Here is a 23,591-nt window from a genome sequence, read left to right as displayed (position 1 = left end):
CACAAATCGTCGTAAAGTCCACGCAGGATGAAATCGTCGTAAAGTCCACGCAGGATGAAATCGTCGTAAAGTCCACGTAGGATGAAATCGTCGTAAAGTCCACGTAGGATGAAATCGTCGTAAAGTCCACGCAGGATGAAATCGTCGTAAAGTCCACGCAGGATGAAATCGTCGTAAAGTCCACGTAGGATGAAAACGTCGTAAAGTCCACGCAGATGAAATCGTCGTAAAGTCCACGCAGGATGAAATCGTCGTAAAGTCCACGTAAGACAGCGAGGAAATAACGACGAAACCTAAAATTAAATATGTGGTTTGAAATATATGAAGTAGAAAATTAAAGATGGGGGTTTGGAATATATGAAGTAGAAAATAAGGAATATGGGGTTTCGGGTTTCGGGTTTCAGGTTTCGGGTTTCGGGTTTGGGGTTCTAGGGATATATGAAGTAGAAAATTAAAGATGGGGGTTTGGAATATATGAAGTAGAAAATTAAAGATGGGGATTTGGGTTTCGGGTTTCGGGTTTGGGGTTTCGGGTTTGGGGTTTCGGGTTTCGGGTTAGGGGTTTCGGGTTTCGGGTTTCGGGGTTGGAGTTTCGGGTTTGGGGTTTCGAGTTTCGGGTTTCGGGTTTCGGGTTTCGGGTTTTGGGTTTCGGGTTTCGGGGTTGGGGTTTCGGGTTTGGGGTTTGGAATATATGAAGTAGAAAATTTTAAGATGGGGGTTTGGAATATATGAAGTAGAAAATAAGGAATATGGGGTTTGGTGTTTCAGGTTTCGGGTTTCGGGTTTGGGGTTTCGGGTTTCGGGTTTGGGGTTTGGAATATATGAAGTAGAAAATTAAAGATGGAGGTTTGGAATATATGAAGTAGAAAATAAGGAATATGGGGTTTGGGGTTTTGGGTTTGGGGTTTCGGGTTTCGGGTTTGGGGTTTCGGGTTTCGGGGTTGGGGTTTCGGGTTTCGGGTTTGGGTTTGGGGTTTCGGGTTTGGGGTTTGGGGTTTCGGGTTTCGGGTTTGGGGTTATAGGGATTTAAACATAACCCTCGTTAATTCCACGTAGGATGAAATCGTCGTAAAGACCACGTAAAAAGATTTAAACATATATCACGTTAATTCCACGTAAGGAAAATCGTCGTAAAGTACACGAAAAGAAAAACACGGGCCTTTGTGATTCCTCGCCATTTCCTCGTAAAAAAAAACACGGGCCTTTGTAACTGCTCGCTATTTCGTCGTACATTTACGACGAATTTGCGACGATATGTAATCTTATATATACACCCGACCGCTCACTCTTTCTTTCCTCTCTACTTCCTCTCTACTTCCTCTCCATTTCGTAGCAATGGTAAGCCTCTCTGATTCCTCTCTAATTTGGTTAGTTTAGGATATATTAGGTGGTTAGTATAGGGAATTTAGATAGGTTTGCGGATTTTATGTTATTTAGTGTTGATTAGGTGGATAATGTTGGAAAATATATTGTTGATGTTAATTTTAAAAATTTCATTTTTTTTTCCAGGTTCGAAAAGGAAGACTTACTGCCCATTACAGAGAGATCTTCGGTGAGCCGGGTAGTCGTTTAGACCCGGCCTCTTCTTCCGCTCCCAGTTCTTCGGGCCAGGAGACTGTCCCCGAGACTCAGTACACTCAGAGAGTCTCTGGGTCTACTTCTTCTAGTGCACCATCGGCTCCTCATGTGCCTCCTCCGATGCCTCCTCCTGTGCCTCCTCCGATGGCACCTCCGATGGTCGCTGATATTCATCCTGATCTGATGGTGCCTCCGAGTGCTCCTTACTCGCAGTACACGGTAGAGGACATTCTCAGTCTGCCAGGCAGAGAAGGTTTACCAGTCATCGACCCAGACCGACCGGACGGAACGTTGTGGTATGTTGCATTAATTTTTTTAATTCGTTTAAATATCTTTTATAACATTAAAAAATAATTTATATTTTAAATTTGTATTTTCCAGGTGGGGGGTTGACGGATGTCTTGCATCGGACGTAACCGACACGATCAAGGGTTACTTCTCCATGGCACATCCAAACTGGAGTAAGACGCCTCACTACGTCAGAAAGACGTGGTTCAAAATTTACGCTGTAAGTTTCTATTAATTAATTATATATTTTTTAATTTTTTCATGATTTATATATATACTTTCTAAAAAACTAATTGTTAATTTATTTTTTCCAACAGCAAAAATATAATTGGGCTTTGGGGATCACTGAGAGGGTGAGGAAGAAGTTTAACGCGAAAGCGAAAGTTCGCTTGTTGGACACGGTCTCCAACTGGAAGGGTGACTGGATCGTGAAGGGGTATGAGCGTGGCAAACCCGCTGAGCTCACCACGGACGTGTGGGATGGCCTCATCCGTTATTGGCGCCTTCCTGATTCGATTAGAATCGCCCAGGCTTGCTCTAACTCCCGTAACACGGTCGATGAGCACGGGAACGGGCCGATGCTTCACACTACGGGCCAAAAACCCCACGCCGGTGTCCGTTTGGAAATGGTAATTAAATATTTTATTAAATAATTTTTTTAATAATTATATTAATTTATTCTAACTTTCTTAACTGTTTTTTAGGCCAAAGAGACGGGACATCTCCCGTCTCTTATGGAACTTTACGAGAGGACCCACAAGAACAAGGCGGGCGTATTTGTAGATGGCAAGTCCGAGCAAATCTACAACGACGTAGTTGCTCGGGTTGAAGACCGCCAGACTCAGCTGACCCAGCAGTCTACCGACGGATTACCCGTCACCTTATCCACACTTGAAGTGGATAAGATTTACGAGGAGGTAAATTTTCAAAAAAATTAATTTTTAATTATTCATTTAATTTAACTTTAAATATTTACTTACAATATTTATTTTTTTGTTTTTAAGGTTGTCCCTAAAAAAAAGGGACGGACATTGGGTATTGGTTCCGTCAACGATGTTCCGAGAGCGACATCGTCTTATGGTCAGCGACGGGATGATGAAGTCACGGAGCTGCGTAGAGAGTCCGCTCAGCTGCGTAACGAGTTGACCGCGACAAAATCTCGTATGGGTGGAGTCGAGGGCTTCTTAGACGTTATTGCGGCCACAAATCCGGAATGGGAGTCCATGTTGAGGAACATGCGACAACAACATCCCATTCATGGCGAGTCATCCGGCGACGTACATAACGAGGCGGATGTTACGAGGAGGAGTGATGAATTCTACCGGGCGATGAACGACCCTTAGTTTTTTTTTGTTGTTGTATTATATAAATTCAAAACTTATTTATTTATAAAATATTTTCATATGAATTTATTTTTATTTTGAATTTTAATTTATTATTAAATTAAATAATTTTAATTATTTTTTTATTATATTTTAAAATTCTGTAAAATAATAAAAACGAAGTAAATTCGTAGCTAATGTACGACCTCTTTACGTGGAAATCTTACGAGGAAATGACGAGAAACAGTTTACGAGTATTTTACGAGGAAGTATTTACGAGGAAATAACGAGGAAATGTTTACGACCATTTTACGAGGAAATCATTTCGTGGTTGTTACGTGTATTTTGCGAGGAAAATCTTTCAAGGTATTTACGTGTAGATTACGAGGAACTGTTTTCGAGTTATTTACGAGGAATTGTAGCGACGTCCTTACGAGGAATTGTAGCGACATCTTTACGACGAATCGTTCTACTTCGTCTTTACGACGAAATATATTCCTCGCTAAGTTACGACGAATTAGCGAGGAAATATGTGTTACGACGGACGTGTAACGAGCAAACGCGTTTCCTCGCTAATTCGTCGTAAAGCCTCTTTTACGACGAAATAACGAGGAAAATCGCCCTCGTTAAGATTATGTTTTCTTGTAGTGTTTATAAAAAAAGAAACTGAAAGATTATTATAGTATTAGATTCTTTTAAAATATGTAATGTATATTAGAGCATGATTAACGTGTAATCTCTCATACAGTTTCTACCCAGTTTTATATTAGTATTTTATTCTAATTTTATGATAACAATTAATTTTAATATTTACAATATATAAAAAAGGGTTGATACTATCTCTCTAAAGTTGTCATCTTTATTAAGCAGTAGGAGGGTTCGCGCGGAATATTGTTTTATTGTTCTTAAATATAGTTTTTAGATGATGTGATTATGTGTTCAGTATTTATTGTGAATATCATTATTTGATGTTTTATTATGTTATGTAGTAGTAGCTAATAATTTAATATATTATGTATTTGTTTTTTTAATAATGTGTTGTTGTATGTAAAATACTACTTGTTACTTGTTAGTGGTGAAATGAGTTTCTAATATAAAACATATTGAATTTCAATAATTTTGTCTTTAAGCATTTGTTGATTCTAAGATTAACAGCGTCAAATTGTGTTTTAGTTTTTCACATTTTTTCACATTACTCTTTTTAGATGTTTTTAGCACTTTCCCCCATATTTTGACCTTGAGTCATCACCATCTATGTATTTCGTTTACCTCTCCGGTGTGCAGTGTTTCTCACCATCACTGAGAAAAGACTCACCTCTGTGCTCTTGTTTTCCTCACCTTCTTTTTCTGTGAGATTATCTAGTATTTGTTATAGATCAGGCATATTAGTTCCATGTTATGTGGTTGTTTCTTACGGTGTTGTATGTTATTTCAGTCAATATTGGTTGTTTTTTTTCGATTTTGGCTAAGGTTAGAAACTACATCTCGTTGGGTTAGGTCAGAGTTTAGTTGTCATTGATGTTATTTTCCTCGTCGCTGGTTTTCCATCGATAGTCTCTGCTCGTCTTGGTTTTCAAGATCTGGTTTTTGGTGATCTAACTTCTATGTTCTTTTTTCATAGCTCGAGGATGGCTCTATGGTTCGTTGATTTAATTCTGTCTCTTTTTTATCTCTTTGTTCTCTCATCTTGTTGCACCTTTCATCGCTGATCACGTCTCTGGTGGCTCTCCCTTTGATCACGTCTCGGTTTGGATATTCTGTGTATGCTTTGTGCGCTTGGAAGGTTGTTTATGGTCTCAAGCTTAAGCTTTGGTTTCTCGGTGGTTGGCTTCCAATCTCTCACACTCAGGTTGTTTATATTCTTCTCATGCATCCCTTGGTGTAGGTGTGCGGAGCTAGTATTTTGTAGCTTTGGTTTCTTCTATTCAGAGTTTTATGGTTCTTCGCTGTCATGGGCGCCTTGTATGTACTTTTTAGTTTGTGAGGTGCTTCTTATCTATTAGCTGGTGGTTGTGCTGTTGGTGCTTTAGACATGTGTCCTTTTGTTTTGTGGTAACTTTGTTCTTCCGATGATTATTATTTCTCTCACCCGCTTTTTTGGGTTTTTGCGTTGGTGTCGCAATCCTTTGTGTTCCGGGGATTACTTTATCTCATATTTTATCTTTTTACCTTTTTCTGACATCTGTTTGTTCTATCCAAGACATTCTATGGTAAGATGAGATAGATTAGTCTTCTTTGTTGATCTTTTTACAGCTTCAAACATTTGTTGAGTTAATATTACTATAGTATTTTGTTTTTTCTTTATGATTGTGGAAGTTTTATGTTTAGATTATGTATTGCACTCTAATTTCTTTTTATTAGTTTGGTCATTTAATATTTTTAATAGTTAAATAAATATGTAAATTGTAAATTAAATAATAGAAAATGGTAAAAATAAAATAAAATAACAAAAATTATATTACTTTGAGTTATGAATAAATTAAATATGTAAAATTTATTTCTATTATTTTATTCATTTATTTATTCATATTGAATTTTAGTAAACAATAAAATAGATTATCAAACTTCATATAATAGTTAGTGCGAAAATGATTAGATACTGCACAATTATAAAGTATTTGGCTAAATTGCAATAATCTAAAAGAAGAAGGACCTAAACTGTAAAAAAAATACATGGATGACACGTGTCACAAAAACCGTCTACCACTTGTCAGAAAAAGGGAAAAATCCAACTTTATATATATAGATCCTTCTTTTTCTGTATATGTTTTTGTTCAAAAACAGAGTTGAAAAACCACCAGTAATGATGCTCAATAGTTAAAAAAAATTATACAAAAATTATATTTATACAAACTTGCTAAAATCGCACTAGAACAAAGCATTCAATTTTCCATATAAATCACAACAAACCCATAAAAGTTAGTAATTTAGATAGTTTTAAATCGATTAAATTTGATTAAATATAAGAGTTTTTTTTTTTAGTACTAGAAACAAGAACAAATGCTTGTGTTACGTAATTGGAAAAATGATCATTCACCTTTACAAACTTTAAACGATACTTGTACGGTTCTACCTTCTTCATTCCTTTATCCTTTTTATTTCTTTCACTGCAAATTTTGTCAAGTGGCTAGACCATTAAGGAAAACGTATCAGTGGATGGAAAGATTAACGAACGCTGCCATGTTTGTGATAATCCAAGCTCTGGCGTTTCTGATAATCTCCACTTCTTCCGACATATTCTCCTCTAAGAAGATGGAGAGATCTTTTAGGTTAAAACAAGTAGAAGCATCAGCTTCTAAGCTCCTCTCATAAAATCTAAATTGATTTCTATTTTCGTGAACAATCATTTGTATTTTTTCTTATGTTTTATGTCTTATATCTAAAGATGAACTGATGATATGAGTAAGAATTATAATTCCCACATTACTGACTCGTGGTAAAAGATGAGACATTTCACTGAAAACTAGAGTATAATCTTTGCCGGCAACATTACACTGATCACTCAATTGTTGATAACCATGAACATAAAAGACAACTCAAAAGAGAGTTTGAGCATAAAACCTGTCCTAAATTCAGGAATTTTAGTTTCGATAAGAGATGAAAAGTGCGATCTCATCCAGGAAACTTGTTTGTAAGATGAAATACTGTCATAAAGGCATTGAAATACCTGCAATGCCAGAGTAATAAAATGTCATATTTTGGATGTATTAAGATAGACAACAAGTCGATATCCAAATATAGACTCAATATGGATAAAAATGATGTCTGATTAGACCAATTCAGATGGTGAATATGCTAACCAGAAGCACACACAAAGACAACAATATCAATCACCAAAAGGCTTTTCATGACAAGTAAGAAAGCTAGTAATCATGAAACTTAAGCTCCCGCTACAAGTAAACCATAAGTACATACACAAAGAAAACAATATCAATCACCCACAAGTAGGCTTTTCATGGCAAGTAAGAAACCTGGTAATCATGAAACTAAAGCTGGGTACTACATAGTAAACCATAAGCACACACAAAGACAACAATTTCAATCACCACTCCACAGGTAGACTTTTCATGACAAGTAAGGAACATGGGAATCATGAAACTAAGGCTTCTACTACATGTAAGCACACACAGAAAGACAAACAATTTCAATCACCACAAGTAAGCTTCTCATAACAAGTAAAAACCAGGAAGGTAAAAGTAGACAAGAGTTTGTGAATCTAAATTCATTTGAAAAAATGCAGATAATAAGAAAGCTAGCATAAATCTATCAGACTAAAACTATCGAGATGGCTTGTCTAAAACTTAAAAAGTACCATCATCCAAGATCAAAGATGCAATCTCAACACTAAGAAACAACAGAACGTGAATCGCCTTGATCTCAGGTACAAGTGTGTAACAAGTCCTCATTCTTCAAAGACAACTATATCAATACCCACAGGTAAGCTTTTCACGACAAGAATGAATCCTAGTAATAATGAAACTAAATCCCCTACTACAAGTAAACCGTAAGTACATACACAAAGACAACAATATCAATCACCAAGAAGTAGGCTTTTCATGGCAAGTAAGTAAACCAAGAATGTAAAAGTAGACAAGAGTTATTCTTTGGTAAAAATTGAAAGCATGGATGAGTGACAGGATCCAAATTTGTGAAATCTAAACTCATGGAGATTCAAAAATTGATTGACAAAAGTGCAGATAATAAGCAAGCTAATATAAAAAATTAAAAGTAACATCACCCAAGATCAAAGATAAAGCTTCAAGATGAAGAAGCAAGAGAAGGTGAATCTTGTTGATAACAGAGAGAGAGAGAGAGAGAGAGAGAGAAGAGTGACCTTGAGGAACTAAACCCCAGCTCATGGATTCAGCAGAGAGACTTGATACTAATCTGGAAGATGCAATAGCACTGTGTAGTGGAAACAGCGATACACAGCTACTCAGCTCCACAGGTACTCTGTTAAAAAAACAATCCCCATTTTTAGTTAAAAAGATGACTTCTTTTTTGCAGCCCATTAATTCAGATTATCACCAGCAAAAACCAATTCGAGAACATTGATCCATTTCCAACGCAAAAATGAAGGAAGAAAGAAAGCTTATTTACTGCGTTTCAAACGGCAAAAATTAAGACCATGATTGCAAGAAAAGAGGACGAAGATGGGTTTTTCACCATTGACACTGACCTAGTAGAACGATTGATACGGGGAGTCGCTGAGGATGGTAGTGAAGATTTAAGGGGTGAGGGTATGGAGGAGACGTGGGCATTCGTCTTGCTTAGCTTCTGCGTTAAAGAGTGTATCTTTGACGATAATCTGCACACTTTCGAAGACGCCATCGGAAGAGATTTTCAGATTGAGATCGGACAATTTTTAGGGTTTAAAGATGGTTCTGTTCTATCTGTTGACTGGCCGGGTCTGGTCGGGTTAAACGAAGGGCTGGAGTGGACTAAGGGAAGATTAACGAAACGACGCCGTATCAAGTTTTAGATAAAAAAAAAAAGAAATGAGCAGCATCTGAGATTCATTTAGAGCCAGCTCCTCTGAGCAGGACATAACATAAGCTCATCCTTTGGTCATCAAAGAGACTATCTTGGCACTCATCCAATAGCTTGATGATGGAGAAGAAGCAGCTACGTCTAAGTAAAAAAGGAGTGACTTGCAGCCTAACAATATACACTAATTACTTTTAACTTTTAACTCAAAACACAATTCAAAAAAATTCCTAGAAAAAAAAATTCTTTTGAATCTCTCTACATATCACTTAACTAAAAATCGAAACGTTACACTTGCTTCATGATTAGAACAAATTGTACACAGAGTAGAAACGAACGTTTTCAAAGTCCCTCAACCAAACACAGTAACATAAAAAGAAGAAGAAAATAACAAATCGGTTTATTTATGGATATGACGTCAGCCCTGAAGCTTCCGTCGCCGCCGCAGCTTCCTCATCAAGATACAAATTATCACTCCTCCTAACCGCCGCGTGTACCAAAACCAACACCACAGCCGTCGCCACCGCCCCGAGAACATTCGCCGTCGCGTGCGTGAACAAAAGCATCACAATCGTCAAAACCGATAAGCAGATCATGACCGTCCGATCATCGATCTGGTGACCGAAGACCACGAGAGGCTCGTCGCGGAGGAAGTAGAGGAAGATCCAGAACACGACCAGGACGGCCAAGACGAGGAGCGACGTCGGGTGGTAGATGAGGCTCAGGAAGAGGACGAGGAGGACGACGACGGCGTAATTGGCTCTGAAGTAGACGAGGTTCGTCTTGATCCTCGAGATCGCGTCGAAGAAGCCGTGGGGGAGGCTCATCGATTGGAGATCGAACATCGTTTTCCATGGGCGGCGCGTGGCGAGTCCTGATTTGATGCGGTGCTTTGCGCGTGAGATGTACTCGAGATCAATCGGCGGAGATGGATGAGAGGACGTCGGGATCGCGCCGTAGTTCGTCATTTCGTTTCACGCGGCGTGTGGAGAGAGAGAGAGAGAGGGTTGAAGAGCTACGGAATGAGATTTGTTTGTTTTATCAATAAATAAATAATACATTTATGTATTTTCTGGAAAAAGAAAATTAATGTGTTTTTGCGGCTAGTAGTCCCTATGTATTAGGTAATAGTTCGTATGTACATATATTAAACATGTACTATATAAAAATATTTAAAATTCTTGTTTTTTAAAGAAATATTACTCCCCTGCGTGCTCCCTAATTTTTTTTCACTTTCTTCCCTAAATGGCTAGTTTCGGTCCAGCCGCACGCGTTACGCCTAGCGAATTTTCAAACATGGAGTAATACCGTAATAGTGCAGGCATCATACGGATAAAAATAATAAAGTAGATAACATACCAAATAAATACATAATTTCTATATGTTACTGTTAAATACTCCTGCACAGTAATATCATAATCTATATATTATTTGAAAATATTATATTATTGTGATGTTTTTGTTAACACTAATATATCTATTACAAATTTTGAAACTATTACAAAAAATATAATCAATAAATTTATTTGTCTTACAACATTTGCGTATAACAGTTTTATTTGTCCCATTTAAAAAGAACAAACTATTTGTATCATAATCCTATTTTTTCACTAAGCAGAAAATGTTATGTATTTTTTATTAATTTATAAACAATAATAAAAATATTTTTACATATCTAAAACTCCAAGTTTCTTATATAAAATGATATAATGAAATATTAATCAAACAGAGCTTTTAGCACTATATATTTTGGTGATATTAATTTTTTTTTTTTTTTGAATGAATTAATTTTCAACTAAAAACTATAATTGCTAAACAATCTGTGACGCTCGCCTTTTTCTGTTCAACTGACAACCGGTATCATATTCTATTTCATACTTGTATAATCTGGGATTAAATTCCATAAGAATATTAATCCAGTCCTTAGTATAATTTGAGATTTGTTTGATGGTTTTTCCTCATTCCGAAGTATACAAAATCACTAGCCATCCTTTTACAACATAAACCAAATAAAATCATCAGTCATTTTCTGAAGTTGCACAAACACAAAGATTATAAGAACTTCTCTTCTTATTAGATTTAGAAACTCTCTCAAAACTAAATCTTTCGATGTGTTTCTCTTGATAGAACATCTCTCCATGAGAACTCTTTATATAGGAAGAAGCTACATCTTTTCCTAAAGGCGAAGCTACATATTTTCCTAATAATAATATGGAAACATTACTAAGCTCGATATGTTTTCTTTTTTCTTTAACCCATCAAACTTCACTTTAATGAGTTAACTTGCTCCTCAAGTTAATTGGAATTATCCAACATTTTCAATATTCAGTTACTCTCAGTTAAAAGGATTAGTGTTTGTTTTGAGTTTTGACATATATGGATTATTGTCTTTGGACAGTTAAAAATGATTATTTTGTCATCACCAGCCACAGAACGTCGTATTAAACTGGGTCCCAAAGTGCTATTTTCTGCAGCTTCTTAATGCTACTGTGTTAGACGTGGCTTCTCCCACATGAAATTTACCAAGACCACCATACATTTTCTTAGTATCTCCCCCTTTATCCCAAAACTTATATTTCGATACACTTCAATAGTTTGCTTTTACAACTCGTAGTGATAAACCAAAGCCGAATGCTTGATTTGTATTCCAAGACACTTCAACCTTCAAATTAATACACATAAAATATGTTGTTGAATGTTTTCTTTAAGATTGTCCTTCGAGAATCCTCCAAGTTTAACCAAAAGCCAAAAGCATATATATAATAAACCAGGCGCATCCTTGTGCATTATGTAACTGACCCAGCTTCAACACACATAATCGCAGAAACGTTTCTCTCATACACCTAAAGATTCATTTTCGTACAGGGGGAAAAAATGGAGCTTGAGGAACAGAAGAAGTTCTTCCATGGAACACTCGAGATTACAATCTTCGACGCAACACCTTTCTCTCCTACATTTCCTTTCCATGTACGTATTATGTTGTTAAAGATGACGGTAATATTGTGTTAATGTCTCATGAGCTATTTGTTATCTTGTTTTTTTTTTTTTTTTGGTCAAAGAGCTATTTGTTATCTTATTCGCAGTGTATATGTACGAAGCCAAGACCAGCTTACGTGACCATTAAGCTAAACAAGAAGAAAGTTGCTAAAACAAGCTCAGAACTCGACCGTGTCTGGAACCAGACATTTCAGATCCTCTGCGCACATCCTGTTTCCGACACCACCATCACAATCACGCTCAAGACTCACTGTTCCGTTCTCGGAAGATTCCGAATCTCTGCTGAACAGATTCTGACTTCTAATACAGCCATTGTCAACGGGTGTTTTCCTCTGACTACAAATAACGGATCTAAGAAACCTAACTTGAAGCTCAAGTGTATGATGTGGTTCAGACCAGCTTATCTAGAACCGGGATGGTGCAAAACGTTCGAAGGAGAGCCTTTTCAAGGTATTAAGAACGCTAGCTTCCCGCAACGATCGAACTGCAGAGTTGTATTGTATCAAGACGCGCACCATAAAGCCACGTTTGATCCTAGGGTTCATGATGTTCCTTGTAATGCAAGAAACCTATGGGAAGATGTTTATAAAGCGATTGATTGCGCTAGGCATTTAGTTTACATCGCAGGATGGGCATTAAACCCTAACCTCGTTCTCGTACGTGATGAAGAGACAGAGATTCCACACGCAGTGGGGGTAACGATCGGTGAGCTTCTGAAACGCAAAGCACACGAAGGCGTAGCGGTGAGAGTAATGGTGTGGAACGACGAGTCGTCTCTACCGATGATCAAGAACAAAGGTGTAATGCGAACAAACGACCAAACAGCTCTTTCTTACTTCAGAGACACAAGTGTTGTTTGTAGATTGTGTCCAAGATCGCACAAGAAGCTCCCTACGGCTTTCGCACACCACCAAAAGACCATCACAGTGGACACACGTGTAACGAATACAAACACAAAAGAGCGAGAGATCATGAGCTTCCTCGGCGGTTTTGACCTCTGCGATGGTCGTTACGACACAGAGGAGCATTCTCTGTTCCGTACACTCGGGACAAGCGATGATTTTTATCAAACAAGCCTTGCTGGAGCTAAGCTAAGCAGAGGCGGACCAAGAGAGCCGTGGCACGATTGTCACGTGTGTGTGGTCGGGGCTGCAGCTTGGGATGTTTTGAAGAATTTCGAACAGAGATGGACGAAACAGTGTAACCCTTCTGTGTTGGTTAACACCTCAGGGATAAGAAACTTAGTAAACAGTGCAACCACTGAAGAAGATGACAGGAACTGGAATGTCCAAGTCCTGAGATCGATAGATCACGTGTCGGCAACGGAGATGCCTAGAGGCTTACAGGTCGAGAGGAGCGTACACGACGGTTACGTCGCGGCGATTCGAAAAGCAGAGAGGTTTATATACATTGAGAATCAGTATTTTATGGGAGGCTGCGAGCATTGGGAGGGGAAGAACGGAAGCGGATGCACAAACTTGATACCCGTTGAAATAGCTTTAAAGATTGCGGCTAAAATACGCGAGAAGGAGAGGTTTGCCGTGTATATAGTGATACCAATGTGGCCTGAAGGGCCACCGGAGAGCGAAACGGTCGAAGAGATGCTTCATTGGACGAGAGAGACAATGACAATGATGTATAAGATCATAGGAGAGGCGATATGGGAAGTTGGAGACGGGTCGCATCCAAGGGATTACTTAAACTTCTTCTGTCTCGCAAACAGAGAAGAGAAGAGAGAAGGAGAGTATGAAGCAGCTTCGTCTCCGCATCCCAAAACACAGTACTGGAACGCACAGAGGAACCGGAGATTCATGGTCTATGTCCACTCCAAGATCATGATAGGTTTGGTTTAAACTCCTAACCTGAAACAAAACTGAAGATTGTTTACTTATTATTGTCTATATGCGTGTTTGTAGTGGACGACGCATACGTTTTAATAGGATCAGCCAACATAAACCAGAGATCAATGGACGGTTGCCGTGACACGGAGATTGCAATAGGTTGCTACCAAACAGATACAACTAAGACCAATGAAATTAGAGCTTACCGGTTGTCGCTCTGGTACGAGCATACAGGTGGCAAGATCACAGTGGATGAGTTATCTTTCTCGGAGCCAGAGAGTCTTGAATGCGTCCGAGGGTTGCTGACAATTGGGGAACAAATGTGGGATATTTACAGCGGTGAGAAGGTAGTGGACATGAACGGTGTACACTTGGTTGTGTACCCCATTAGTGTGACGACAGATGGTGCGGTTGAGAAAATCGGCGACGGAGTTTTTCCTGATACCAAGACGTTGGTGCGAGGGAAAAGATCCAAGATGTTGCCTACGGTTCTAACAACATGAAAGAAAATGTCAGAATCAGAATCATGACTTGCAATGTATATGTATTTCAACTTGTTTATTATGATAATAAAACGAATATAGATGTTGACTATGTAAAGATGATTATAACGCACTTACTGGTTTCTATTATGACCGTTTTGGTTCCTTTTTCGATTCCAACTAGTAGATGATGATTGGCCTCGAAGTCTGTCCTTTTCAAGCTTTGTTTCCTGCAACGAGGAGAAGAATAATTAAAATCTGTAGAGACCAAAGCAGAGCAGCTTTTTAATAGTGAAAATCTCATGCAATGCCTACAAAATGCTACATGACACGAAAGAGCGAATATATCTACACATATGTGTCTAAGAGGTGAAACGGGTATGGAGCTTGAAGGACAATTCTTTTCGTGTCAACGCTCATCAAATGCTTGAGCACAAATATCCCTTCCTGTACCGTCTATTGTTCCAAGAAGATTCATTATTGGAAGCTTGAAGCTTCGCAGTGCTGTACCAATCATCTTGCAGATTCAGAGTAACAACTCTAATCTACCTTATCATAAAGTTCCTCTAGAGTTCCATCTGTCCTCGATAAGGACACAAGAGGGGGAACTTTTCTGAAGATGTAGGTCGTTTCCATCTGTTCCCAGCTGTGTTTTAAAAAGGCGAGATGGTGCACTAAGGCGATAGCCTTATGGTTCAATGTTTCCTGAAAAGAAATCTTTCTTAGATGACCCCGTCCCAAGCACTCCTGCTTATAGTTCAGACAACTTGTTCCCGTGAAGAAGTCCCTTCATATTTGACTTTGTCCCAAGCACCTGTCGCACACGATTACTCCTCTTCCAACAGCTTCTCCCGCTTTGATTCATTCAATAGCAATAACAAACGATTTCTCCCTATCCTGCACAGACTCGATATGCAGCACAAGTGAGCCTATCCAGATATGATTCTTCAATGCACAAAGCTAGCACCAACAACGCACCCAAGACACCTAAAGCCTCATTTGAGGAGATTCAACTCAAATGGAGGCACCAGAAACTTGAAGGCGTACCATTATTGCGCTTAAGAGCTCCTTACTCTTGGACCTAGCCTCGCCTTAGAAGACGATAGCGCTTGGGTCTGCGCCTTGCGCGAAGAAAAAGCGCTCTTCTTAAAACACCGGTTCTCTGTCTTCGGAAAAGCAGGAGGAAAGTAGACAAAGTTACATCTAGGTTTATATCGGGTACCACCTTTCATCCTGGTCAAACCTACACCGATCTACTTTCACATCAATATAAAGTCTCAAAGCTTGAAATTACAGTAGTAGCTCTCACCTCCAGGCTTAAGTGAGCTGATCCTCTAAAGCTTCGAAGTTTTTCCTTTGTCAAAACTACATCAGTAGCTCTCAAGTCCAGGCTCAAGTGAGCTGATCCTATGTGTTTGTCATCTACAAAAGCTTTGCCTTTATTCTTATCTATAGATCTCTCGCAGCCTCCAGAAACTTAACATGGCATAGATAATCCTGTCCGAACTTTTCTTCCACGCAACAGCACAAAACAATGTAGTAAGCCACCTTCAAGCACAGCTACTTCTCCATCAGTCCAGCAATTCATTTCTATCAACAATCTAATGTGAAATCTAGGAGAGTCTCACAAATCCTCTAGAAAAAAAAAGACTGATTCAACCTCCATTGTCACAGCACCAAAGAGGATCCAAGATTTATGTGGCAAACATAATATTGCGGACACAGAGAAACAAAAATGAATCGGTTATATGCAAAAAATTAAAGACTTATGAGGACCTATATGCCAAACAAAACATAGCTAACCTCTAGAAGATATAATAACCAGAAATTAGATAAATAAAGTTTCTCGTAAGCGAAGTTTTCTTGGGAAGATCGAATACCTGACTCGTTGGAAGATTTTTTTTTTTTTTGTAAGGCACATCAACATCCTTGGAAAGGAAAAACTGATGTACCATCAACATGACCTACAAGGCCACTGACGATCCCTTGAAATATGGGAAAGTTCCTCTCTGAAGGCAAAATAACTGATAGGAGCAGAAGGTACTTTGAAGCTTGTGCCGCCTCGAAGACAGAGCTGTTTATCTCTTCAGTCAACTACTAGGAACCAAACGTAGCAGCTAATTATAGAAGCATCACCGTAAAATTCTCTCTCTTTTGCAACACAGCACCTGAACGAAGATTTTCTCTCTTGCTCATCGTGAAAGCTCCAGAAATAAGAAATAAACTTCTGCATCAGAATGGCTTCATCAACGCTGTCCTAATAGAGTCGTTATCAGCTGTCTGCCCACCTTCAATATTTCCAGAAAGCTCAGATCTAGACAGATAATTACAGTCTCATGGTAACTTGAAGGCCCGCCCATCAGCAAATGCAGGAGTCCCCATGAAGGCCTCTGATGACTCTGTAGACTGATTACCATGTCTCTGATTAAGGAACTAGATGAAACGCCGCTTTGATATGTCCATCTGTCATCCATGAGTTATAATCTTCACCCAGCCTCCTAACTTCTGAACTCATTTTATGTTGTTCGGAATGATTTTCAATCTAATGACATTGAGATTCTGGCACCCATCAGAAAATGCTGTGCATCAGCTCCAAATCACCTTTCTTCCGTTGGCTAGCACCGTGAAATATGTGGTACACTTGTGTGTATATTTTCCCAATCCATCAGACGATTGTCACTGGGCAGTAGGGTCCTGCAACTCACCAAGTCCAAAACCACTTCCAGCACCTATATTCTGTCCAGATGCAGTTGAGGGTAAGGACGCTGACCGCTCAGATGGAAGACCTTGCTCAAACAATCCGTACCGGGGGTTTTCTGAAAGAAAAAATCTCATTCACGTTGATCCAGGAGACCCTCAAACGTGGCTTTTGCTGGTACTGATGGAAGTTTATTTACCTGATCCCAGAAAAGGGCGACTGCTGAATCCCAGAATGCGTTCTAAGAAGCTGGTTATCTGATAAGCAACCACGTACAATATTATTGCTCAACGGAACCGTTACAATCTCAGAATCTCAAACAAGACCTTGAGCCTTCAAATCCGGAGAACAACCTCTCTGAACTTGCCTTCAAATGCAGAGACACTCCTCTGATTTGCCTAACAATTCTCTATGATCTTCTGATAATAACTCTCGTAGATCTTTATTTATACTCTCCAAGTTCAGTAACAGCCAAGCATCTTTATGAATCAACAACTTCACTTCCTTGCCAACACCGCAACCATCAGCCACATCAGCACTAGCATTCAGTATCTATCATTATCATGACTCGAAGGCCATAAGCGGACCAATGTCTCTGTTCCTCCCATATGTTGTGCCTTCCAATGGTTCCAGTTTCCACTTCACCTTAACTGAGATTCTCTTGTATACCTTAAATCTACAAGAACATTCGTAACACCACCACATAAAAGCAATGACCCGTGGAAAATCTCTCTCTTTCAGCTTCCATAAACAAGCAATTGCAACTCGACAGTTTCCCAGAAAATGTGGCCACAATCAACTACATTCTCTCAAATCTCTCCTTACACCAAGTATTTAAAGCCTTTAACCCCTTAGAAAGGGGTTAGGTTAGCTCACCAGATCTTTATAAATAAAAATACAACAGAAGGAAGGAGTGTGGGATTGAAGAACGAAGAGAGGAATGTCATACAAATACAACAAGGGCATCCTCCTCTGAGGTTTCTATCAGAGGGATTATCATTTACAAACAATCAAAGCCAGAATGTAAAGGATGCGAGCAGAAGAATAAGAGGGATAATAGGACACTCAAACGGGAAAAACCAAATCATTGAATTATAGAAACATACGACATAGTTTAGCCATCTAACTTACATGATTAACATGCCTTATTGAGAGAGGAGAAGAACTAACGTTTTGATTTAGAGTAGATATGCATAACCATAAAAAACCACAGGAGTGTTTCAAAGTGCCCAATTTAGACTCACCTCATTCTCTTTTCCCAGGATGGTTGATAAGATTCAGTGACGATCCAAGCGAGGTTTCTTCTGCGAGCCAGACCCATGGCTGTAATATTGACTCCTTTCCGAAGATCCCTAAGAAACAAGCAAAATAATATGACGTGTCAAAGTACAAGTTCACACTTTAAAAAAAAAAAAAACACATCATATACAAGGATACAAGCACACGTACCAGAAAACCATCGGTTTCTCCATAAGAACCACGGTAAGCGCCATCCATAGTGCCGAGATTCATCCCATATGATCCACCTGGACACATAACATATCACACCAAATCAGTTAGCGACTCTAATGAAACACCAGGACAGATCTAGGAGAGTCATACCAAAACCCCACGGCCTACTATCAACAGTAGCAAGTTCTGCCCGTAGCTTTTCAACTTCACGCGCCATAGAAACCATGTTCTTTTCCATTATCTGCCGCTGTTCAATAAGCTCAAACTTTTCCTTCTTCTCGTAGTCAATAGCACCTCTGTTTTACAAAAAACAATTCCTTTTAGCATTGAAAAAGCGAAACCAGATGTCACTTAGAAATTAAAGGTCCAATCTACTACCTAGCGTGCATAAGCTCCTTCTGCAGGTCCTCAACCTCAGCTCTCAAACGCGGAATCTGCTTGTTATCCGACTGCAACTTCACCAAATCCTTCCTAAGTATCTGAACGTCTCCACTTAATTCACGCTTTATCTCACTCAGCTTCTGAGCTTCTCCGCGCAACTGAGAAGCCTCCTTCTTGTAAGACTCCATAGCACGAATATCCCCCTCAAGTTTATGCCTTTTCTCACTGAACTCCCTCGCCTGCAGATCCTGTTCGGCACGGAGATCAGAGACCATCAGGTTCAGACGGTGAAGCTCTTCCTTAGCTGCACCGAGCTCTCTCTCCAGAAGCACTCGGTCGTCAGCTAGTCTGTGGTTATCAGACAAAAGCCTCCGGATTTCAGCTTCTTGTATCTGAAGATCTTCTAAGAGTGATGGAGGTGGAGGGGCGCGAAGGAATGGTCTCTCGGGAGTAAAACGACGTCGATCATGGTAAGAAGGGTCTTGAACCTCTCGGTGATATCGGTCTCTTCCAGACATTTCTGAAAAAACAAAAGACACCTCAACACTATCATTATAAATTATAATAGCAGAGAAAGCAGCTAACTTCACAATTACCCAACTCAACGAGAAAAGATGCGTTTCTTCAGAATTAAGAAATAGACTAGGGTTTTACAAGATCAACGGAATCAAAATCAAGCTAAACCTCAATAGAATCAATTTCGAAATTGGGTTGTGTATCGTAATTATCATCAGCAGATTAATTTTGGGAATTTAGGATTCAAAGACGATAACATATCGGTTTATATAGTGAAAAAAAACACTCAGAAGAGAAAGAAAAGAGTAGAAACCTCTTCTGCTGCAGCGCGGAGATCGTCTTCAATTCAACCTATTGTTTCTATCGGCTTTGCTTTTCAAGTCTCTCTATTGGAACGGAGAATTTTGTACGTGGCTAAGCTAGAGACGATGTCGTTTTGATAATCTTCTGTTAACATTTAATGGGCCTTTAATGGGCTATTTTGTTTCTGAGCTTAGGCCTAATGATCTACGGGTCGGACCCGTAGGCGTGATGGTGTAGCGATATATAACAAGGCCTCATCATTGGGACACTTGCAAGCTTGTTTTTCATTACATGAACTCAACAAGTGTATTACAAATGTGTAGAATGATTAACAAGGATAAGCATAGACTTTACAATATTATATAGCTGTATCATTGAACATGTTTTGAGAATCCATTTCATCAAAACATTACAAAGGTTTGGTAACTTCTTGTTTCTTACTAAGACTAAACCATCCAACAAAATTTTTATATGTCGTTATATCTAATCAGACAATCTTAACTGAGGAGTAGATCTTTCTAACAAACCAGAAACATGCATAGAAACCAATCGCCCCAGTTAGCACAAAAAAATTAAAGCGGAAATAATTAACATCAATAATTGTCAAATTTTGTATTTGAGTGCTCAAAGTTTGAGAAATATAAGTTTACAAAAAAAAAAAAATTGAAAATTATTTATTTAATTTTTCCCCGTAAAAATGTGAAGTATATATTTCACTAAAGAATCAATACTGATTAAGTGAGTGTGAATCTTCACACTCGCTGAATGGTGACACTGTCTCGCCATTGATTTGGGCAGACTTCAAGCTCCAAGCACTTAGGCTCAAGACATCAACACTTTGAGTTCCCTTGTTGAAGACAAAGAGATTTGCTTTTTCTCCTATTGCCAATTTTGGATACACTCTCGAAGTTACACATACTTTGCCTCCTCCACCATAACTCTCCACTATAGAGTGGTCAATCTACAAAGTAATAGTCAAAAATGACACTCATCATTTCCCTACTATGATGCTCTATTGAAGTATATACTCACTAGATAGTTGGTACAAGACATTTGTCTAAGATCATATCTTTACGTATAATTATAACTTACCAAAGTCCTAAGAGAAAGTGTTTCGTGTGAAGGGTCTATTGCTACAAAAGCACCAAACGTTGCTTTATCATTTTCTTCATTCAACGAAGATCTGTATGCGAGTGCCATAACAACAAAGTTAGCAGTTCATGTAAATACGAAAAGAATCTGAATGTGTCTTTGAATTGATGTATAAAGATCACATACCTGCTTTGGTCACTGCACATCAACACTACGTACTTAGTATCATTTGACTTGAAGATTCTGAAGTAAACTGATGTGTATTCCTCCATGTCATTTGATGCCAACACCATCAAACCAAATGGCCCTAAACCGGACTTAACCGATAAATCTTCCTCACTACATATCTTTTGAGGGTCGGTCCAACTTGGTTCAATCACATCCGCTTTTTCCAAATCTTTCACTTTGAATGATACATCAACATCAGCCTGCTCAATACCAAAGATAGATTCTTATTACACGCGGATTAATCATTAATCTGATCGAGGTTAAGTATCGACTCTTACCTGTGCAGCAGTAACACCATGAACTTGGATAGTAGATCCTGCCTTAAGAACCTTGTTGTACCAGTTGACTTGTGTCTCACGCAAGGTCTCAATCTCTTCAATCGGCCATTGTAGCAGCTCATTTCCCGATTCACCAAGCCATATTTTTCTTGGAAATGACTGTTAAAATAACAAAAATCAACTATTAATCGAGATGAACTTCAACATAGAATTAATTGGGGATTAGTGGATTAGTCCATATGCATATTACTTGAGATTTATTCGAACTTTTGATGTGTGCCTTTTTTCCTAAATAAATTTACTAGATTTAACTCAAGAATTAATCTAGGGGAAAATAAATGTTACCTGTAGACCAGACCAACCCTTCTCAATATCATCCTTAGCAGGTGAAGACTCGTTAACCCAACCCCACAAGATCCTTCGTTTCTTAACATCATCGTAAAACGCTTTCGACGCGTAAAACTTCCCGTAGTCCAACCTCGGAGCCGAACCATCTTGCACAAACCCATGATCCGGTACGTAAACATCCTTCTCACGGTCGTAACACCCAATCGTGTAATAATCATGCAACGTCTCGATCAAACTCATTTTCAGCACGTGTTTCACCTCACCAGACGACGACGTTTCGAGACCTTCCGTTCCGGTTATCGAAACCGGGAAAAAATCAGGACACTCCCACATTCCGGTTAACTCCTCGTGGTGAAGAGGCTTCGTCGCTTGCGTCCAGTTGAAGAAATCTCTGCTCTTGTACAGAACCGCTAATCCTCGACGATCGTCCGTCGAGCTTCCGACGATGACTCTCCATTCTCCGTCGTGTCCTATCCACGCGGTGGTCGGATCTCGGAACCGGTCGGGGTTGATTCCGTTGACGGCGTTAGGAGCCATCAGAGGATTGGCCGGCGACTTTGACCATTCTCGGAGATATGGATCGGAGATGTTAACCGGAACGGCGACGTTTTGGACTTGGCTTTTGTTTTGGTCAATGCCGGTGTAGAGGATCACTGGTGTGCCGTTTGGTAGAATCGTGACGGAGCCTGACCAACAACCGTTGATGTCTGACGGCTGAGATGGACTGAATGCTGGAGGCTGTGGGGTCCAGTTAACTAGATCAAGTGACGTGGAGTGACCCCACACGATTCTTACATCCCAAACGGCGCCGTATGGGTTATACTGGTAGAAAAGATGGTATATTCCCTTGTATACCATTGGTCCTACACAAAAAAAAAAGAAACAAATGCATATTTTCAAAAGTATATATTAAAAAATATGAATAAAATTTAATAAAAAGAACTAACCATTAGGATCTGGAGTAGGGATCATTGGTGGTATCAGATTATCATCGAACATAACGAAGTCAACAGAAAATAAAACGATGTTAATAGAGGATCAAAAAGACACATAGATGAATACAGGTCAGATCAAGATCAGTTTACATACCGTTCATCCAATTACTGGGAGGTTGAAAGTGATAACCGGTCCGGTACGGTTGGTTGAGATCTTGGCGTGAAGCTTCAAGATCGATGATAAAGCTGCAGAGCAACAAAGACAGCAGTAACAGCGTTTTCCCCATTGTTCTTCTGTTTCTTGTTTTTCTCTCTCTCTCTTCTCTCTTCTCTCTCTTTCTTGTGGTTTGGTCAGGCCTAGATATATCAGAGCATCCACCTTCGTGGAGTCCTCTGAAATAAATTATCAATTTTTTTTTTTTAAATAGCTAAGGACTCTCGTGAAAAATACGTGTACAATGGTGAATCCGAAGTTGGAATCCTTAGCAATAAAAAAATATAAATTTTTTTTTTGTTTAGTGAAATTTAATTTTTTATATATTGAATGATTAAATAGAATAACTTAACATAAAATACTATAAATAAACTTAAAAATAAAAATTAAATATATAAATATAACAATTAAAAATAAAAACAATAATTTAACATAAAGATAGAAAAATTCCTAAATAAAAACATGATTAAATATAAAGATTACACATAAGAGTTTATAAGATGATTAGATAAAAAGATGATTAAATATAAAGATACAACATGAGAGCTTATAAATATTTAAGATGATTAAATTTAAAAATACAACATGATTATGAATCACCAAATTTGTTCCAAATATTTTCTATTAAATCATATTTCAATCGATGATATGCCTGGGTATCGTGAACATCATCCCGAATGCCGAGAATATTATGGATATTTGTAGACATCATCAAATGAAACCCTAATTTCAAACAAAAATCTCCAAATCGATTGAAAAAAAAAAACAAAACGAACCGTAAATTGCCGACAAAACCAAACTCAAAACATCACCTGCCCAATAACCCGTTGCCACCTGTCTTAAGGATCAAGTCCTTGAACCTCTTACGGACGGACTGATCCGATGAAATCCTTACACTATTTGCCTTTTATAATATTATTCTATTCCTCCTAACCTAAGATTTGCCGCTAAGGACTCCGTATGTTACTCCGTTGCGGCTGCTCTTAGTACGAGGTGTTAACAGCTAATCTTATATTTAAAAACCGACTTACATAGCTAATTAGAATTTGAAAAACTCGCATAATGTTCGTTTTTCACATGATTCAAGTGACTAATAATGTACAAGTTAGCACGTAAAGCATATATATCTCATATATATTAATTGAAAAATC

At 38.6% G+C, this 23,591-nt stretch overlaps 5 protein-coding genes across 7 annotated transcripts; 1 reads left to right on the top strand and 4 right to left on the bottom strand.

The window, feature by feature from the left end:
- Positions 1 to 6,615: 6,615 nt before the first annotated feature.
- Positions 6,616 to 8,735, bottom strand: LOC106348470. Its single transcript, XM_013788218.3, has 3 exons — positions 8,368 to 8,735; positions 8,023 to 8,141; positions 6,616 to 6,855 (listed from the first exon to the last, which is right to left on the bottom strand). Exons 1-3 carry the CDS (start codon positions 8,517 to 8,519, stop codon positions 6,836 to 6,838), a joined length of 291 nt encoding a protein of 96 aa, XP_013643672.1. The 5' UTR covers positions 8,520 to 8,735; the 3' UTR covers positions 6,616 to 6,835.
- Positions 8,736 to 8,918: 183 nt separating this feature from the next.
- Positions 8,919 to 9,758, bottom strand: LOC106348469 (PRA1 family protein F2). The gene has a single exon (XM_013788217.3). It carries the CDS (start codon positions 9,641 to 9,643, stop codon positions 9,080 to 9,082), a length of 564 nt encoding a protein of 187 aa, XP_013643671.2. The 5' UTR covers positions 9,644 to 9,758; the 3' UTR covers positions 8,919 to 9,079.
- Positions 9,759 to 11,292: 1,534 nt separating this feature from the next.
- LOC106348468 (protein FLX-like 3) lies at positions 11,293 to 19,465 on the bottom strand. 2 transcript variants are annotated; one of them, XR_002659386.2, is made up of 8 exons: positions 19,356 to 19,465; positions 18,524 to 19,046; positions 18,296 to 18,441; positions 18,143 to 18,219; positions 17,938 to 18,045; positions 14,134 to 14,225; positions 13,720 to 14,004; positions 11,293 to 13,534 (listed from the first exon to the last, which is right to left on the bottom strand). XR_002659386.2 is itself a non-coding variant. In XM_013788215.3 (5 exons), exons 2-5 carry the CDS (start codon positions 19,042 to 19,044, stop codon positions 17,971 to 17,973), a joined length of 819 nt encoding a protein of 272 aa, XP_013643669.1. In that variant the 5' UTR covers positions 19,045 to 19,046; positions 19,356 to 19,465; the 3' UTR covers positions 17,764 to 17,970. The 2 variants fall into 2 exon arrangements, 1 of the variants encoding a protein (XP_013643669.1); XM_013788215.3 differs by lacking the exons at positions 11,293 to 13,534; positions 13,720 to 14,004; positions 14,134 to 14,225 and having other exon boundaries at positions 17,764 to 18,045.
- Positions 11,474 to 14,162, top strand: LOC106348466 (phospholipase D alpha 4). Of its 2 annotated transcripts, none has more exons than XM_013788213.3 (3): positions 11,474 to 11,642; positions 11,759 to 13,514; positions 13,589 to 14,162. In XM_013788213.3, the coding sequence occupies exons 1-3, from the start codon at positions 11,550 to 11,552 to the stop codon at positions 14,014 to 14,016; spliced, it is 2,277 nt and encodes a 758-aa protein (XP_013643667.1). In that variant the 5' UTR covers positions 11,474 to 11,549; the 3' UTR covers positions 14,017 to 14,162. The 2 variants fall into 2 exon arrangements, with proteins under 2 accessions (XP_013643667.1, XP_013643666.1); XM_013788212.3 differs by having other exon boundaries at positions 11,476 to 11,669.
- A 477-nt stretch (positions 19,466 to 19,942) lies between the features above and the next one.
- Positions 19,943 to 22,631, bottom strand: LOC106348467 (beta-fructofuranosidase, insoluble isoenzyme CWINV3). The gene is made up of 7 exons (XM_013788214.3): positions 22,381 to 22,631; positions 22,239 to 22,247; positions 21,289 to 22,154; positions 20,944 to 21,102; positions 20,624 to 20,865; positions 20,438 to 20,528; positions 19,943 to 20,306 (listed from the first exon to the last, which is right to left on the bottom strand). Exons 1-7 carry the CDS (start codon positions 22,511 to 22,513, stop codon positions 20,070 to 20,072), a joined length of 1,737 nt encoding a protein of 578 aa, XP_013643668.1. The 5' UTR covers positions 22,514 to 22,631; the 3' UTR covers positions 19,943 to 20,069.
- Positions 22,632 to 23,591: the final 960 nt, after the last annotated feature.

This window comes from Brassica napus, chromosome C6, assembly GCF_020379485.1.
Source record: "Brassica napus cultivar Da-Ae chromosome C6, Da-Ae, whole genome shotgun sequence".
NCBI classification, from domain to species: domain Eukaryota; kingdom Viridiplantae; phylum Streptophyta; class Magnoliopsida; order Brassicales; family Brassicaceae; genus Brassica; species Brassica napus.
Note: the sequence above shows the minus strand (reverse complement) of the source record. Positions and strands in the feature narration are given on the sequence as shown.